Below are 18,596 nucleotides of genomic sequence, written 5' to 3' on the forward strand. Positions count from 1 at the left end.
TGTAATACCTTTAAAAATCTGGCCCAAACCTGCAGAGGATGGAACTCTGATGTCAAAGGACGCTCTGTGCATAAAAGGGCTGGCAGGAGCTGGACCCACTGCTGCCTTCATTGCAGATATCCCACTAGGTTTAGTCATGTGAAGATTTCAGAGGTAGCTTGGCCTAAGTGGATCGCGATTGGACTATAAATCAGGAGACCTGATTCCATCCTTAGCTGTGCTTCTGACCTGACCTACTATTTGACCTTAGACACGCCACTGTGTCTGTTTCCCCTTCTATCGTATACCTGTTGCACAGGTATATTTAGAGTGTATTATTCCATAGTACAGTGGTTCTCAACCAGGGCTACATCAACTCATCTGGATACTTGCCTAGTTTTACAACAGGCTACAGAAAAAGCACTAGCAAAGTCAGTACAAACTAAAATGTCCTACAATGGCTTGTTTATATTGCTCTATATATTTGTGTGTGTGTGTGTGTGTGTAAGGACAGTATTTATATTCCAATTGATCTATTTTATAATTGTACGGTAAAAATGAGAGAGTCCGTAATAGTGTAGAGGAACACTTTTTTTTTTGGTCTGATTTTTAAAAGCAAGTCGTTTTTAAGTGAGGTGCAACTTGAGGGTACTCAGGACAAATCAGGCTCCTGAAAGGGGTACAGTCGTCTGGAAAGGTTGAGAGCCACTGCTCTAGTATATACTCTGCCTAGCATGAGGGTGGCCTGCTCTTGGTTGTGGCTTCTAGATGTTGCAAAATCTGTAATGCAAATTAATGAGAACTACTCATACGGGTTAGTGACCTGGCAATGTTGCTAAGTTGGTGTTTGGGGGATTAGTCCATGGAGATGGGTTAGGAATGAATTTGGCTGAGAGTCAAAACAGCCACTTGGATCATTGCTTGAGCGTAAGTTTCATTTATTTTGACAACTGTTAGTGCTTCGGGCCTACGTTCACAGGCTAATGTGCGCATCGCTGCCCTCTACTAGATGCAATCGCAACTACAGCTGCTGTAAGAGACTTTCCATTAGGCCAAGTGGCAGGACTGGCGGGTTGGTTTTTTGTAATCATGGTTAGGGTGACCAGATAGCAAGTGTGAAAAATCGGGACGGGGTGGGGGGTAAGACCCCAAAATTGGGACATCTGGTCACCCTAGACATGGTGTGAAGAATATTGGCAACCATGTTTTAGATTCCAAAGCTGGAAGGAACCATTGTGATTACCCCGTCTGACTGCTGTATAACAGAGGCCAGAGAACTTCCCGAACATAATTCTTTGGATGTTGTTCTAAAAGAGTCATTCTGTCTTGATTTTTAAAAAGGGGTGGGGATGGAGAATCTTCCACAACGCTTAGGGTAAACTGTTCCAATGATTAATTACTCACTGTTAAATATGTACACCTTATTTCTAGTCTGAATTTGTCTAGCTTCAACTTCCAGCCATTAGATTGCATTAGACCTTACTCTGCTAGACCAAAGAGCCCATTATCAAATATTTGTTCCCCATAGGCTGTAATCAAGTCACCCCTTAACTTCCTCTTTGTTGAGTTAAATAGATTGAGCTCTTTGATTAGACTCATTCTCATAGCTCTTCTATGATCCTTCGACTGTAGGCACCAGGACTGGACACACCAGTGCCAACGGAGGTAAAATAATCTCAAGCTTCCCCCGTTTATGCATCCCACAATGTTTAGCTTTTGGTCACATTCAGAGCTTGTTTTCAGCTGATTGTCCAGCCACACCCCCCACATCTTCCAGTTACTGCTTCCCACAGTAGTCCCCCATGCTATACATATGGCCCAGGTTCTCTGGTCCTATGTTAAATGAAGACTTCTCTAACTGTAGCAAGTTATCGTAAGCCTGCTTACAATCGATGGCTATTATAAGGTGATAGCAAATGTGACATTCTTGCTATTCTGGTCCTGAGCGAAATTACCATGGTGAATTAGGCATGCAAATAACCAGAGAACCAATCAGTGTCATCTCTGATAGTACTTATTGGTTAAGAAAAGGTAGTTCCCTTATCCTGACTCCTGGGCCATAGGCAGGAGAGGCAATGCTAGTAATGTATTCACTGTACTTCATAGTTGGATAAGTGTAGTGTTTTCAATGCATAGGGAAGGCTCTGAGTTAGCTTTTCTCTGGCACAGCTGTTAAACTTTCTACCTTAATTTGGTGCCAGAGGTACAAGCCATGCAAAGGTTGGCCTTTAAAGTGATTCACGCAGATACTCTTTCAATTGCTTGTCAAGGTGGCAACCCTAAATGCTGTACAGCTAACCAAGGAACAACAGTAGCTGGTGAGAGATTGACTCATCTCTTTGCAGGGGGGAATACCAGAGGCCAATAAATCACAAAAAGCATTGGTCAAATATCTATGGGTTTGACTTGGAGGATGGGATTTCAGACTTAGACTCTTCTGCTTTTGTGGGCTTAACTTGCTGGGTTTGTTTAGGCATTTCCTAGCAATGAACTATCTTCATTATCTCTTCTGAGAAACTGCATGATCTTGGCCCTCTGTACTTCTATTTAGTATAAAAACCTCACAGCAGGAATGCCCCTATCCTATTTATGTCCTTGTGTATTACAAGAGCAAGTAGCCAACCCACTGAAAGGTGACAAATTCAAAACTGGAGTAGGTCTGACTCCATTCTTTAGAACTCAGTCACAAGATATCAGTGAGGCCAAGAGCATGGTAGGATTCAATCAGCATCAGTCACTTCTGGGGAGGTTCTACGTGGAATGGGGTATATTTTGCTGCTGGATTTACAAACTTTTTTACTGTTATACCTCCTGGAATCAGTTCAGTGGCTGTGTACCTACAACTCAGGTTTTTAAATCTATATTAAAATATGGATAATGAGCATGGTTAGATTGGCAGGGATAAAAATGCTCATGCATTGGGGCATGAATCTATCTCTAAGTGACATGGTTTAGGAGAAGCCTGCCCCTTAGGAAAGCTTATTCTATAACTGTCCATTGCGGAGCTTGTTATATTTCCAACTGGAGCACTGAGTGCCGGGGCAGATGGATGACTCTCTTCTGATTAAGTATGGCAATTACTACATTCATGGAAGTTACAGATGCCAAGATAATTCCCATCATCCTGCTGCCCTAAGGGTCAAGCTGTATTCCTAAATCAGTAGTGGGAGCCTTAGAGCTCTGCAATCATATAATGAATATTTGAATTCAGTTAAAACTTTTTAGAGAATAATGCTCCTTCTACGGATGGTTTTAGCAGTAGAAAATTTCACATGATGGATTTAACTAAAGACCACATCTCTCCACTTAATGTTGGGCACTTCATTTTATTCAAAGGGTGAGATACAAAACTCAAATTATAAAATACGACACACAAAACTAAAACATTTTCTGCAGACAGCATATAACAGGAAGCAAGATACCAAATGGTCCCCATAAACCAACTCAGCTGGATATGTACATGCAAAGGAAAACAATGGTAATATTTGCCACTTCAAATGTCTGTTTACACCCACTGAAGACGGAAAGGAAACTAAGTTAGCTTTCAATTCAGACAGATACCAATGGTGTTCTGTCAGTTTTCTCACACTGGGGAGGGATCCCATGTCTAATGGGTACTTGCTTCGGGCCTAACCTTTGCCACAACTAAGCGTTCACAACCTGCTTTAGCACGGCTTACTCTGTTCGCAGACCCCTTCATCTTCCAGTCTGCCTGTGCTCTGAAGGACTAGCAGGTGACTTCTGGAGGAGGGAAGGGCTGTACAACATCCCATACTAAAGGCATCGCCAGTCCCAGGGTATGTCAGCACAAGCTTGAATAACGTTCACAGTTGAAGCTGCAGGACACAAGTCCTGGATGGGCTTGTATTGCCACATTGTTACTTGAGCTAAATAGCTCAGGTATGTCCTAAAAGTGCTACAGTCACACCACTGAGTGCACTAGACACACACACACACACACACACATACCCCTTTAGTTTGGCAGTCCAGTAACCAGGCTTGACAAGACTTGCTTCTGGAACATAGTCATTGGGCTCTGTTTTTCAAACATTCCTATGGATTTTGCCTCCTGTGTTTTTAAATACAAGTTGGGTGAAGATTTTTAAAACTGCTACTTCTTCCCCCACCCCCGTCTTTGAATAGTAATTTAAAAAGTGTACCTCCACGTTTTTGCAATGAATTGCACAATTTGCCTTTGAGCAAACCAAGCATACTTCATTTAACACACCAGTGCCAGAAGCATATTGACATTATTTCTAGGTGGGGATTACACTGGAATTTGTTAATCTTGCCTTTGAAAAACTGTTCAAATGTTTTTAGGACAACCCCTTTATTGGCACATAATTTAAACTAGGATAGAGGCCAGGTTTGCTGCCTCTGGGTCTTGCTGTTCAGTAAAAGTTGAGGCCCAAAGAATATCCACAAAAGCAAAGTACAGTTCAGAGTAACTTAGTCCATAAATAGAGAGGGTGCTAGTTAAAACCTTACCCTGGCAAAACCCGTAGCGTACTAATCATGGGACACGCTCTAAGTGCCACTGTACTGGTAAATATGGCAAGATTTTAAACACACACACTGCCTCCTCTTGCAGTCTTTTATGCAATACTCTAACAGCGGGCAGTGCGGATTAGCAGGATTGAATGGCTTAAACCTTTTCCAGTCGTGACCGTGCTTCTGCTACTGTATACCCTGGTATCAAGTTCCAGGAGTGAACTTGTATGAGAAGAGCAGAGTTCTTTGTCTGAAAAATTGTCTAGTTCTATATTTCAGTAAGTTTAAAAATACTCTGGATTTGTTAAATAATTGGTAGGAAACCTTCAATGTCTTCTCTTGGAATAGCAGCAGGAGTTATTGTTGAACTCTTTATGCACTAAAACAAAAGTGAACATATGCTACATTCTGACTAAAAATTCTTTTCAGACAAGTGTGAGCCGATGCATTTGATTAAGGAGAGGGCTAATGAATTTTTTTAAATACATCAGTTAGGAAGGAATTAATGTTACTGGCTCAGTAATCTAAACATTCATTTCAGAGAGCACAAGACATTCTAAAACTTCCAGGTAGCAGCAGGAGGGGGAGACAACAACATTGTTTCATCAAACTAGCGAGATAAGAAAATCCTGTATACACTGGCATGGCAATTGGCAAAAATGAGATGCTTTAAGGATATCCTACCATAATCATTCAAAAAAAATTCTTCACAGTGAGTGTGTTCTAGAACATTCTTTTTATGCATTGCAATATCTGATACTCTAGTCACATACATTTCAATTTTAGCAGGCTGAGTTTTGGACCTTAATGTAGTTCCCTGGTTTAATCTCTTCCTCTGCAATTTTCATTAGTAAGCAATCGAGCTTGATTTTGTAAAGTCTTTGGGGCTGTCCATCCTATCAAAGTAAATGCGTGACTTTGAGATTTTATAAATATTGCAAGGTAAAACAGCTTTGTAGAAACTCTCAGACCTACAGCTCTTTAATTTAGTATCCTGTTTCTTTGGTCCTTTACCAAAAGAAAATAGCTGCACTTGATGTTCTCAATCGGATTTGTACCATGTAGCAATCCTACTTCTGAAATAAAATCCCATCTGTACAAACCTAGACTAGCACTTCTAGCTCGTCTTCCAAGTTAATTAGGGAAAAAGAGATCTCCAAATCAATTCCTCTCCCAGAAATCTATGGGTACCTCGGAATGCTTCCCCCTTTAAGGGTCTCACTTCCTTACATTAGAATCACAGTACATTCAGCCCTTCCAAGTTTAACAGCAGCTCCCTCCCTCCCTTTTAAAAATGAAACTAACATAAGCTGAGGAAGGTTAAGATTAAACTGTCTTTAGCTAACATGTAGTGCTGGGCTATATAAAAAATGTTGCTTGTTAGTAAATCATTGTGGGGAAGTCTCAATTGTCAGCTCAGGCTGAGGTGTCTAATGAAATTAGCATCTATTGTAATAGTGTAGGCATTAAATTGCTACCGTTACTACTTCATTCCTAAATACAAGATTAATAGCTCAGCACGAATCGTGGCCCCCATACAATGCATTAATAGCTGTACTCAAGTCTGTCATGTAAAGAAAAATCAAGCTCTTGCTAAGACAGTAAAACTAAGCAGGGAACAAATCTATGAATAAGATACAAAAATGCAGGAAGTTTACATTATTGACTTCAGTTCATATCAATTTTAAGAACGGGAGATGGCATTGCTATAGCTACGGTCCTTTGAACCTGTATGAGCAATTGACTACAGCATACTCAGAGAGCCGTGTTCGACAGGCCCTCTGGTAAAGCAGACTTCTACAAGGTCAAAATATTACATCTTGTGAAGAAGAAAATCCCTAAATATGGCGGCATGACCTTCATGTTCCATTAATAAGCTACAGGCTTCACTTTAAGTCTTACAGTCCTATGTTCTTTTATATGCCTTGGGTATAAACGCTGGCTGTTTACTTCAAACCCACCAATGACATTCATCCTTTTGTTGAAGTTCAGGGTACCTTTGCTATTTCTGCTTTTAATCCAATGCAAGCTACTTAAAATATTGTTCATAGTCTTGTGAATGAAGCTTTGTTAATTTTCCTGGTCTAATTCTCAAACCCAAACCATATATGCCCCTGAAACTATTTGCTGTCACTAGCACTAAGTAACAGCAGCCATGCATTCGTTCCCTGCAACTCTCCTGACAAACACTGTCAAGTGTAGCAAGCCCAGACTAACTTTTTGTGCACATACAAGGATCCTGTTCTGAGAGCAAGTTTCTTGTATGTGTTCCAAATCATACTTGCTAACAGCAGCAGTAAAATAAACCCAGCACCTAAATTGGAATTCTCTTTAGTGTTGCAATGGTCATGTGGGAGCAATAGATTTCTCCTTCTTCCCACACAACAAGGGGATGATATTGTTTGCGAATATTACATGCTTCCAATATTGGGTCAGCTGCTGCTCTCATTTAGAATGAGCTCCAACAACTCTGGAGTTCTGTTGTCTGACAGCAGATTTTGGCCCACTGTTTCTGCAGGATTGTCAGTTGCTAGGCATTTGCCATAGACCAGATTCTTTGAGGCTAATTTTAGGCACGCTAACAAAATTACATAAAGGGAAATCCAGTGACTAATCAGAATCTCTCCTTAAATCTTTTTATGTAAACAGGGCACAATCTCTTCTAAACCATCGTGTCTGTGTGCTCATTTATGGCCTATTACAGCTCTAATTTCCATGTCAGGTGGTGGCACATACAATTGACTAAAGTACCTGCATAGATCAGGGAGGTTCATTTATACCTAAATTATCTCGCCCCTCAAACGATTACCAAGTCTCCTAGTGAGCACCTTTCAACAAAACAAAGCTATTGACAGGGCATATGGAATCAATTTGACAATCACTAATGTAACAATTATGGTGATTTTATACACAAAAGATGATTTGAGCTAGGGGACTTTAAAATCAAGGTATTTTGGTACCCAAAAAGTCTCTCCATTTACTTCCCCATACCCCTAAGATTCAGGTGCGCTTTTACTCTACAGTTACAGATTTGGCCAGATTTCTTGGGAAATCAACCTGTAAAAAAAGAAGAAAAATTTTTGGTGAGTAAGACCACACATCACTATTTTACACTTCATGAAAGACAATATTAAATTTACTGGCATCTGTTAAAAGGCTTTTGTCCAAACAAGTCATGGAAAAAAATTCATATTAGTTGCAGTTTGCAAAACTGCTCTTGCACCAGCTCAAAATATTCGTGTTGTGTAAACTAAGGTATAAAGGGTAGGAGCTGGTCACAGATACATAGTCTCCCTTTTAAAGGAGGGAGAAGACACAAGTTACTGCAGGGAACTATTCAGTCTCCCTTAGTTGAAAAGGTAATCAATGTAACCACAACCCCCTGTACTGAATGTTGGACTTGCCTAGTACATTTAGTTACGTATGTCTTGTAAGTTCATTAACTCTTACAAGTCTGAACTTACAGCACTAAAAAAGTCACATTTTGTGGCACCTTAGAGACTAACAAATTTATTAGAGCATAAGCTTTTGTGGGCTACAGCCCACTTCATCGGATGGAACATATACACACATGCAGAGAATGTGGAAGTTGCCATACAAACTGTAAGAGGCTAATTAATTTGTGGCTGTTTCAGTTTGAGAAACTATTTTTCAAATGTTCTTTACGAGGGTTTGCAAGTAGGAAATAGACCACTCTAGTTTTGTTAAGAGCTCTGGAAATAGTTCGACCAAGAGAATTGTTGTAAATAGATCAGAAAACTTCTCAAGTGACAATTAAGCTTATTTTTCTGCACCCTCGGGGGGGGGGGGGGAGAGGAGTGTCTACACAAGACTTTGTTTGTTTGTGGCAAGCCAGGATGTAAATCGACAGTGCTCTAGCCTGCCACACATTAAGTAGCTGTGTGGACCCTGCTATAATGCGCTGAAGGTCCCTAGTGCAGTTTTACAGCCTGGCTCGCCGTGCACAAGGTCTCTGTATAGACATGCCTTGAGTGGGAGAAAAGCAGAGGGACAGACATCTTTATGGAAGTGTTCTGCAAAAACGACAGCCGTGAGTGCGATCAAGCTCATGAGTGAAGCATACTGCATTCGCCAAATGTTCTGGCACATGCATTGTAGCAATCTCTAAACCATAGTTTGTCTTTTTTTTTGAACAAGGGATGGATGATTTAACTTCCACCAGCAGTGTGTGAAGAGGTTTATTCAACAGTTAAAGCAGGAAACAAGTCTGTTATCGGCCATAACTGTTTCCCCACTGACTTAAGCATGAAAACCCTCTTAGATTAAAGGTGCTAGTAAGTTCAAAGAACTGTATTGGGTTCTGTTCAGTATAATAGATCTACTGTAAGTCCTTTGGACAGTATATAGTACTTACATCATATCCTCTGAGAACTGCAAGATGGAAAGCCAGAAGCTGTAAAGGGATGACACTCAGGATTCCCTGCAGACAGTCCACAGAATGAGGAACTTTGATTGTCCTCTTATTATTATTTATTGTCTCTGTGTCTTCCTTATCACAAATCACTACCGGTCGCCCCTGGAAGAGTCAGATACACAATGCTCCAGAAAGCTTGTCTGATAAGGCCCCTTCTTGCTTCTGTTGAAATCCCTGGCAAAACTCCCACCGATCTCAAGAAGGGCAGGAACCTTTCACTTAAAAATAATCTAGAATAGCAATAGTATTTTACATTTGCCATATATTGCTTTTAAAAAAAAAAAACTTTGAGCCTCACCTGCATTTTCCTTCATTACTTAGATAGAACTTCCACATCGAGAGAACTATTTCATATTAAAAAATTGCAGCAGTCTTCACAAAAGATGATGCATTATCTTGTTTTGGAATTTCAAGATAAACCTCTTTAAGCCATAATCTAGACTATTACCTTTCGGTATCTTGTAGAAACTGACACTTAAAAGCCCCAACAGACTATTGACTTCAGAGTGCAGTTTTTAGGCAGTAACTCTAACTGGCCTGAGACTACCCAACAGTCATTAGATGGTAATCAAGTTGTTACTGCTGGACTTGAACTGGCATTCTAAAATCCCACAAAGGAACCGCAAAACTGCTTACAGTAGATCTAGCGATCCAAATCTTAACATTTTTTGAGTTTTTTAGCGATGAAGGTAACAATTTGAACTTCTACACTTAGGATGATACCATTCACGTCCATCTCCAATTACTCACCTGCCGTGCTATAACCTGTTGGAGAGCATTCTGGCACTTAGCATAGGTATGGTCCCTCATGATGATCATGATAACAGGCATCAATTTGTCTACCAGGGCGAGGGGACCATGCTTCAGCTCACCAGCCATTATGCCTTCGGAGTGCATGTATGTGATTTCTTTTATTTTCTAGAGAGGAAGAAGGATAGCCCTGTTAATCAAGCTACCGTCTGGCCCTTGTTCAGAACACGTATAGGGACGTGTTTCTTCCTATGATGATGCATAAACTAGCTCTGTAGTTAATCACCCTTCCCCTGGAACGTGGAGGTAGTTTATTTGTGAACTCATGCAGGCTGAAATCTGTGTCAAGTGGCTCAGAGGCCCTCAGCCCTCCTGGGTTCTATATCCACACCCGCCCTTGTCACTAGGTGAGTGTCTCTCTGTAAAATGGATAAGACCGACCGACCTTCCCAGGAGCACTAAGGCTTAATGTTTGTATTATGGCTTGAAAAGGAAATATTAAGTGTCAATAGTAGCAGCATGTAACTCCTGCTGAAGACACGACACAGGCCAGATCTTCAATGGACACTATAGGGTGTGCTGGTCAGTTTTTAAATCTGGCCCCAATTACATAGGTACTGAGCACTCTTGGAAAAACAACCCTGCAATCATTTAAAGGAACTCAGCCAATGGCATAGCTTTAGGGCAGTAACACCATGATTGGAAAAGTAAAAGGCCTATCCAGCATTAATGGAAGGCAATGAGGGTTAATAAGCTCATAACTTGGATCTGAGGATTGTAAGTGCCAGTGGGGATGCATTTATCATCCAGCTCTGCCAAAGGCAGTTTGACTCCTTACCAAAGCTCCCTCCAGACACGTAGCATAGTGATAGCCACGTCCCATAATCAAGACCGACTTCTGATGGTAAAGCTCCGTGGCCAGTTTCTGGATCTCATCATCCATGCTCAGCACTTCTTTAATCAAGTCTATTAATTAGGAAGAGGCAAAGGGTTAATCCAACACTAAAGAGACAGACACACACATTTACTCAGTACCAGGAGCAAACCAACACGTTTGCCTTCCCTCAATATTAACTGCAACTTTACAGCGGTAATTTATTGAGCCTGTTCCCCCCCCTGCACCAAAGCCCCTTTACACTGCTCTGCCAATGGATGCTTCTGAATGAGAATCAGGTCCAAAGTTCACACTGAAATGTGGATATACCAGCTGTCTTCATCGTGCCCTGATGCCCTATTTTTCAGTGGGACTGAAACGCTGCATAGATCTTGTGCCGGCCCTCCACCACGAGATGACTTTCAGTCGGCAACAAGAGTGTAAATGCAATTTTAAGAAAAGATGCTTCATACCTGGTAGGACCTTTAGACCACGCATGATTTCTTTGCGTCTTTCTTGCATAGAAATCCTATCATCACACATCATGAGGGCAAACATCACCAGAGAAACAAACTGGCTAGTGTAGGCCTAAAGAGGAGAGACAGAGATAAATGCCATCATGTTTAGAAGCATATAAGACATTACTTGATTGACTATGATTGTGAGGATTAAGAATTTTTGCCTAAAATTTTTTTGTATTCTTGTCCTGAGAGTTTAATCAAGATATTTCAATCCAAAGAATTTGATTAACAAATGTTTCCCCTAGCCTGGCTTTTGTAGATATCAGTGAACAATCTCATCTTGCAATTTTTAACTGACTTCTTCTAATTAAAGAGGAGGACTGCTCAACTACAAGCAACGTAAGGTAAATATTTAACCGCACAGCATGAGCCCGGGAAATGCAGATTGAGCTTTTTACATCTTTCCTAAACTGTATAATAAAGTAAAACCCAACATTTTACAAAGGGTCGGACAGATAACTTGCATTTCTGGCTGCAGAGCAAACCAGGACTTAAAACTATGTGCACCTTCGCTAGCTAAATTTTCAAATGAATGTAATTATCCCTAAACAAGCTTCTGCTTCAGTAGCGTGGGAGTTCTTTTAATCTGTGAAATCCTTGAAAGAAAGGTGTAATATAATATCAATGGGGTGGCCTGTGTTGACTTTTTGCTAGTCAGACATTCTACTACTACATAGTTAAATACATTTCTTGATTCTGCTATCTAAAGTTCGCACAAAGAAAAATTTTATAACTATGCATCCATCATCATTTATGGAAAACAAGTTTATCAACTAATTTGCTTAGTTTTATATGTAAGACCCTACCACCATCGCACTTAGCAGCATACAGTTGAAGGTTAACGTTGCTCTTTTATATTAACTGGTACAGTTAACAGTGCTTGGATTTTTTTCTGTCACCAGCAGATTCTTATGTTCTCAAATTGGATTTTCTGAGCAATGTCTTCTATTGCTGACCATTAGTTATCAGTCTGTCTTTGTTGGAACTACACCACATACAGGTAAGCCTCAGCATCACTAGAGAGAAAATACGTTTTCAGTGACCTACAAACAGTCCAGTGTTGGCAATGTGAAAACAGCCTAGGGACAAATAGCTCACAGGAGTTTTTGCAAGAGAGTCGTGAATTTTCCATGACCAAATTCCCCAGTGAACTGTTAAAAACTCAACTGTTGTTTTTGGCTGAATTTATGTAGCAGATTGACATCATCTCTCTCCTAAACCAAAGCAGATTTCACAGAGCAGAAGTACTTTATCAAGCAACTGCAGCATCTTACACTGTACCTTGGTCAACTATACCCCATAGTTAGTAGACAGCTATGCACTTTATATAAAAAAAAAAAGGCTACTTACTTAAATTACTACTCTTAGTATGCCATTAAGTGAAGCTATTTCCTTTCATTGGGATAATTCAGACAATTAATCCTCTTTTTTGTGACCTAGAGCACACTATGAGAGAAATGTTGCAAACTTTTGCCCTGACAAAAACCAGAAAAACTTTCAAAACATTTTCTGCCAACCAGCTCTGTAAACTAACCTGAGAGAGCAGTTTGTGGGGTAAATAAGCCTGTTCCTCCTTGTCTAACAGTTAGAGGAAACCTCCTTCATTTTCTCAAACGTGTTTCTCTTATTCAGCCCAAGTGAAAGATTGGGCAGGTATTGTATGAGCATGAAGGGGATATACAAGCTGTAACTGCCACACAGAACAGGAAGAGTAGAGATGTAAAAGTGTCTACCAAGGGCTAAGACCGCTGCCTTCAGTGTGAATTATGCAGCGACCTTCTCTTTCCTTGTAATATCACAGCATTTGGTTTTAAGGGGAAGGGGCTGAACACATGGAGGTTAATGGGGGTTCTCAAATTTGGAACTTGTTAGTCCACTGCAGTCCCAGCATGGTATAATTTGATTTACATCTCTCGTTTCATGGAAGAGTCCCTGAAGAGGCAGCTGGGAAGTCTTAACTGCAGGAGGGATTAGAGGAAATACTAAGTGGATCACAATATGATTTTAATGTTAACAGGACTGATTCTCCTTTCACTTCTACAGGTGTAACTCCATCAACTTGAATGATTACTGCAGAATCTGGATTGTACATGTGCCAAGAGCCACTAAATTAGCACATTTTAAGCAAGCTTAAATAAAAATAGGGTTCCACTAACTTTTTCTATAAAAAATAAACTACTGGTCTCTTTAAATATGGACAGATTTGGAAGGAAAAGCAAGATGGTGGTTAGCCACCCAAGTAGTAACAAGGTGTTCCACTTTGTGTGTTAGCAGCATGATTCTCTTTCTTTCCTTCTGTTAAAACTCCCTGATTCCCTTAAAAATGCACAGGTAGGCTGTACAATAGATATGTTATAGGCAATGTATATAATCAGATTTCCTGTTGTGTACAGAGCAATTTTAGCTCTTATTTTTAATTGCTCTGACTCATGTACTAAGATCGAAACAGTTTAAAATAAAATGCTTGATTTTAGAAACTAATAAGCCTTATTGTTCTTTAAATAGTTGTTTTTTTTTAAAATCTACATATCCTTGGATCAAAGAATGAGTTTGCTTTGTTCCCGGACTTAAAATATTCAGACTAATTCCATCACAGCATTCTGTGGCTCAGTGGAAGTCAGTACAAATTGAATAAGACAAACTACTACAAACACAGCTGGGAGGGTTTTTTTTGAATATGCAGAAACTGCTAAAATCTCACAATGTGAAGTACCATGCAGTCTACGTATAGTTGAAGACCTTCAGTTAGAATAAAAAGCACAGTCCACTATACTTTAAATGAATGCGAGAACTATCTATTTGGTAGTCACCTTCGTGCTGGCCACACCAATCTCTGGTCCTGCGTTGATATGGACACCGCAGTCTGTCTCCCTGGATATGGAGCTGCCCACGGTATTAGTTATTCCTACAGTGAGGGCTCCTCTTTCCTTACAGTACCGAAGACCCATCAAAGTATCTGCTGTCTCGCCTGCAAAGATTAATTTACATGGTCACAATTTAAGTTCAGTTATAGACAAGATCGTTACAAGCACTGGAGGACACTGAAAGTCAAATAGGTCAGTGGAAGTTTCAGGATGACACTGTAGTTTGCAATATTTGGGTCTGAAGGAGATCAACAATTACCCTATGCTTGGACTGCCATTAGTTTTTAGTGTAATGGAAAGTGTTCAGCAGGAATGGTAAATGTCTTGGAAATTATAATGAAAATAGATCTCTTTTGCCTTGGTTATTAGTCATTCACACTATACTTCATCAAATTATTTAATATACGTATAGCTGCAAGTTAATTTGGACCAAGTATACTAACTATGCAATATCTTAAACCACGTTAACAATTCGATGCAAAGGATAAATGTCATACAGTTTATAACACCCTGCTATGCACCAGTTCAAAATTATCTACTGCCAACAAACTCTAAAAGCGAGGAGGGGAGGAGTTCGGCCCGTAAGATCGTACTTATTCCTAGTCATATTTGGATCCTTATTAACCCCCCCCCCCCCCCCCAATGCCTCGAATATTCTTTATTACAAAGTTTTGCTGCAATCTGTCAAAACTACATTTTTGGTTGTTTCCTCCAGAAATTTCCTTTCCCCTAAAATACATGGTTTTGTACCTATCGCCTGTTGAAAACTATGGGTCTGGCCTAAGGGCAGGGGTATTCTGGTCACACAATCTGGCCTGGGTCTGGCTTAAATGCCATGCAATTTTAACCCTTTTAAAAGTAATATCTCAAAGGCCAAGGGTGTACGCTATATGAAATGGGGCTGGCTCCGTCAATTGTTTACATCAGAGGGGAAGAAGAGAGTCAGGGCTTCTTTGGAGACAAAGTGTGACAATTCTGTAGCTATTTACAGCCTCTGAACAACTTGATTCAACTAAGGAGAAAATTGTATTGATGATCCACTTCTATTGCACACAGAGCTAAGCCCCAGAGACAATATTAGAAAGAAAAATTCCTTAATTTTGCCATGTCTTACTGGAATGTGTTAATAAATAATACCCCAAGGAGCATTCTCTCTAACTGTATCTGTACAGTGTAAGTTGCATCAAGAACTAATAAAAATAAGATTAAATCAGTAGATTCTACTTTTACTATGATGTAGCAATATTCAGAAATCCTTGTCTGCATGCTATAATGCTTAGATCACCACCAGACTGAAGAATTTTTAAAAGGCTAAAGCAACTATTTAGGGAGGGGTATTTGTGACCTTAACATTTACTTTGGTTTTCTAGCATCTGGAGATATTCAGCAGTATTCTGCTCTCACGAGACAGCAAGAATAATGCAGATCTCAGAGGAATCCTGTATCTTGGTTACATCCAAATTTCAAGGGGACGCGTGGGCCTATGGTGCACTCACAAACACGAACCGTGTTAGAAACAGAGGGCGTTGTTCCTAGAGAAAACGTGAGTGAAAGTTGGGATAGTCAAACTGGCTGAAGGATTAAATTGTCAGCACATACACCCAGGAAACACACTGCTGAAACAAGTTAATCTTTACTACCAGAAAACCCCACTGACTGACTAAGAATTTATTAGTATTTTAAATTTGCCACTGGTGGTTTTTTTTATTTTGATAACACAATTTAATTTCACTGCCTTTTTTCCCCTAGCATATAGTGATGGGAAAGAAGGAAAAAAACCCACTATTCTCTTTTGTGGTGTCCTGTTACCTTGAACTTTAATATGAAAAGGCATATTGGGAAAGAAATAATCACCCTTGTTTTGTTGCAAGTGCCGTATAATATTAAAAATGTATTCATCTGGTTTCAGTGTAATGTAGCCCACTAAGGAGACCATTTATTCTTTAGCCTAAGGGTGTGTTTTAGCATATGCTCCATTCCAATGGGTGATTTATTATTTTATATATTCTTGTATAATGATTTCTGCATTAAATTATGCATTTCATTTCTCTCTCTGGACCTGATGGATTTCAAAAGCTACTGGATAAGGCCCCTATAGTGGTTTGTTTAAAGGAACAATAAGAAAACATTTAAAAAGGGGAAATGTAGCAGTGTTTAACCTGATATTCCACACGAGAGCAAGTTCTATTTTATTAGGCTGGGGAAAAGTTCTCTCCAGAAAGGGTACAACGATTTTTGCCACATTTGCGACTGGACTAGACAACACACACGAGTACACGTACAGTAGGAATCAATCCCGCACTGGTATGAAGATAGATGAGATGAGCCTTTCCGTCTCTATGGGCCAATTTCTACAGTGGTGTACACCCCATGCAATCCTACTCTCCGACAGCAGAATCTGGTCCTATGGATTTCTCCTTAGTAGTACAGGCGTGACCCTACCTGACTGGCTGATAAAAAAGCAGACGTCATCTCTGAAGACTGGAGTGTTTCTGTCCAAAAAGTCACTGGCTAGTTCAACCATAACAGGCAATTCAGTCAATTCTTCTAGCACTTGACGAGTCTGGTAAAATAGAGACGTCAGGAAGTTACAATGTGTTTAAACACATTTTAACAAAAGCAGCCTTCAAATTGCCAAGCACTGGGAAATATTACAGTCAAAATACCATTATGCAGGTTAATGAAAATATAACCAAAGACTATTCACTAGACCAGTAATAAGAAAGGTTACTTATGACCTGGACACTGCAAAAAGATCTATAGGGACAGACCCACAAACTGGAGTAGAGAAAGTACTATTGACAAACACCACACAGCTGCTTATATCAAAAATTGTTTAAAAAAAGTCAAGTTATTTTACAAAATCTGCTTGAGTGCAACCTGCCTGAAGAGGACGTATAGACTCCAACCTGGGCATTCATTAGGAAACAACATTACTGAAGCATCCCCGAAGCACTACTCCGTACCGGGGCAAAACTGAAAACCTATTTCAGCCATAGACCTGAACCCCACTGTGCTGTACAAGTACAGAAGACACAAACAGCCCCTTGGCATAGGGACCCTTACCCTGGATCATGAAACTAGCCAGATGAGCGTCCGTTTCATTTTCAGGTTCTCATGAACTAATTTAATGCAGCTCAGTTTAAGTTTGATTTTTTTTAAACGTACTATCATCCTTAAAAAAAATTTAATTCCTTAGCAAATTTATGGAGCCTCCTGAATCCCAGGCATAGGGGCTATCCTGCTGCGACCCAACGATGTTTGAATAAGAGCCGTACCTTTGTGCCCCGCAATTATATCGTATCTCAGAGGAGCAGGGTTACACATGGTTTGAACTCGGCCCTGAATCTGCAAGTGTTTATGAAACGCTGTGGCATAAAGTAGAACCACTGCATTGTGAATGGCTCTCTCTGATAATGTTCCATCAAAGCCTGCACAATCCTAGATTCCAAGGCCTGATGGAACCACTGTGATCATCTAGTCTGACCTCCTGTACAACACAAGCCATTGAACTTCCCCTGAACAAACCCTAGAACGTATATAAATGGCAAAGGAGCAAGTCAGATGTGCCCCTCGGGCAGCTTTTAACTTTCTGAAGCCTTCTCGCTATTATTACTTTGTCCCTTTCCTTGCTAATTTTACCATATGATAAGAAGTTTTGTTTTCAGAAGTTTTCTATAAGAATAAAAAAACTACAGGTAAAATTTTCATAAGCACTTAAGTTCAATTTTCAAAAGTGACTTGGGCACTCAAAGTCACAGGGACTTGGGCTCCTTAAAACACCATTGAAAATCTGGCCCCAGAGTATATATTTCTATAGTACAACTAACTCAATATACATAATACCAGCAGCTAATTCAGCCAAGGTTTGCAAGGAAATAGTGACAACCACTTACCGCAACTCCGGCATGGTAACTTGTCCCACAAGCAATCAGGATTAAACGTCGACACCGCTGAATCTCCTTGATGTGATCCTTCAACCCGCCCAGATTCACTGTCACGGATGAAAAAGTAACAATGGCCAAGTCGCTCAAGACACACATAACACACTGATCTCCGGGGCCCCTCTGATAGCTCTGTATCCTCTTAGGTTAAAAGAGCTGGAGAGCCTCAGTCTCCTTCTAGCAAAGAAGGTGCCCACATAGTAGAAGCCATCATATGGCTTTGGCAAGTTTGTCAAGCAGAGAGAATGAACTCTCCTGACACAGCTATAGAAGGCCCCTTCTACGTAACGGCACTTCCTCTTACATAGATATAGGACTTCCTTCTCTTAGGCCACACATCTAATCTACTCTACTCTACACCACACCACCCCAAATTTGGCAGGCACTGGATTTAAAACTGTAAAAGGATTAATTTAAATTACCAGTGTAGTCATCAAAGTTGACTCTTCCTCTCATTGTGTTAACAACAGATTCTGGTTGCTCAAAAATTTCCTTCTGCATAAATGAACTGAAGTTACCTAAAAAAAAAACAAAAACAAAAAACCACACATGCACACAATGGAAACTTCTTTATACCATTAATACAATGAACAGGTGAACACATGGGAGCGAACATGCTGTTTGTCAGAATGGTCTGGAGTGATTTTTCTCACTCCTGTACATGACTGTGTCACAGGAAAGGTGCATGATGCTGTTATTTCACCTTTCACCAAAGCATCAGGAATTAGTCACTGCTGG

The 18,596-nt window shown here is 40.2% G+C and overlaps 1 protein-coding gene across 1 annotated transcript in view; it reads right to left on the minus strand.

The window, feature by feature from the left end:
• Window positions 1-3,295: 3,295 nt before the first annotated feature.
• GFPT1 (glutamine--fructose-6-phosphate transaminase 1) overlaps window positions 3,296-18,596 on the minus strand; it is a 51,046-nt gene continuing 35,745 nt past the window's right edge. The window contains exons 11-19 of the mRNA XM_074940210.1: window positions 18,281-18,376; window positions 17,811-17,908; window positions 16,357-16,477; window positions 13,861-14,018; window positions 11,003-11,117; window positions 10,494-10,621; window positions 9,656-9,823; window positions 8,846-9,007; window positions 3,296-7,527 (exon numbers count right to left, since the gene is read on the minus strand). Of these exons, the coding sequence (XP_074796311.1) occupies window positions 7,483-7,527; window positions 8,846-9,007; window positions 9,656-9,823; window positions 10,494-10,621; window positions 11,003-11,117; window positions 13,861-14,018; window positions 16,357-16,477; window positions 17,811-17,908; window positions 18,281-18,376 (1,091 nt within the window). The 3' untranslated portion in view covers window positions 3,296-7,482. The remainder of the gene's footprint in view (window positions 7,528-8,845; window positions 9,008-9,655; window positions 9,824-10,493; window positions 10,622-11,002; window positions 11,118-13,860; window positions 14,019-16,356; window positions 16,478-17,810; window positions 17,909-18,280; window positions 18,377-18,596) is intronic.

The sequence above is a fragment of the Natator depressus genome, chromosome 26, assembly GCF_965152275.1.
Source record: "Natator depressus isolate rNatDep1 chromosome 26, rNatDep2.hap1, whole genome shotgun sequence".
NCBI classification, from domain to species: domain Eukaryota; kingdom Metazoa; phylum Chordata; order Testudines; family Cheloniidae; genus Natator; species Natator depressus.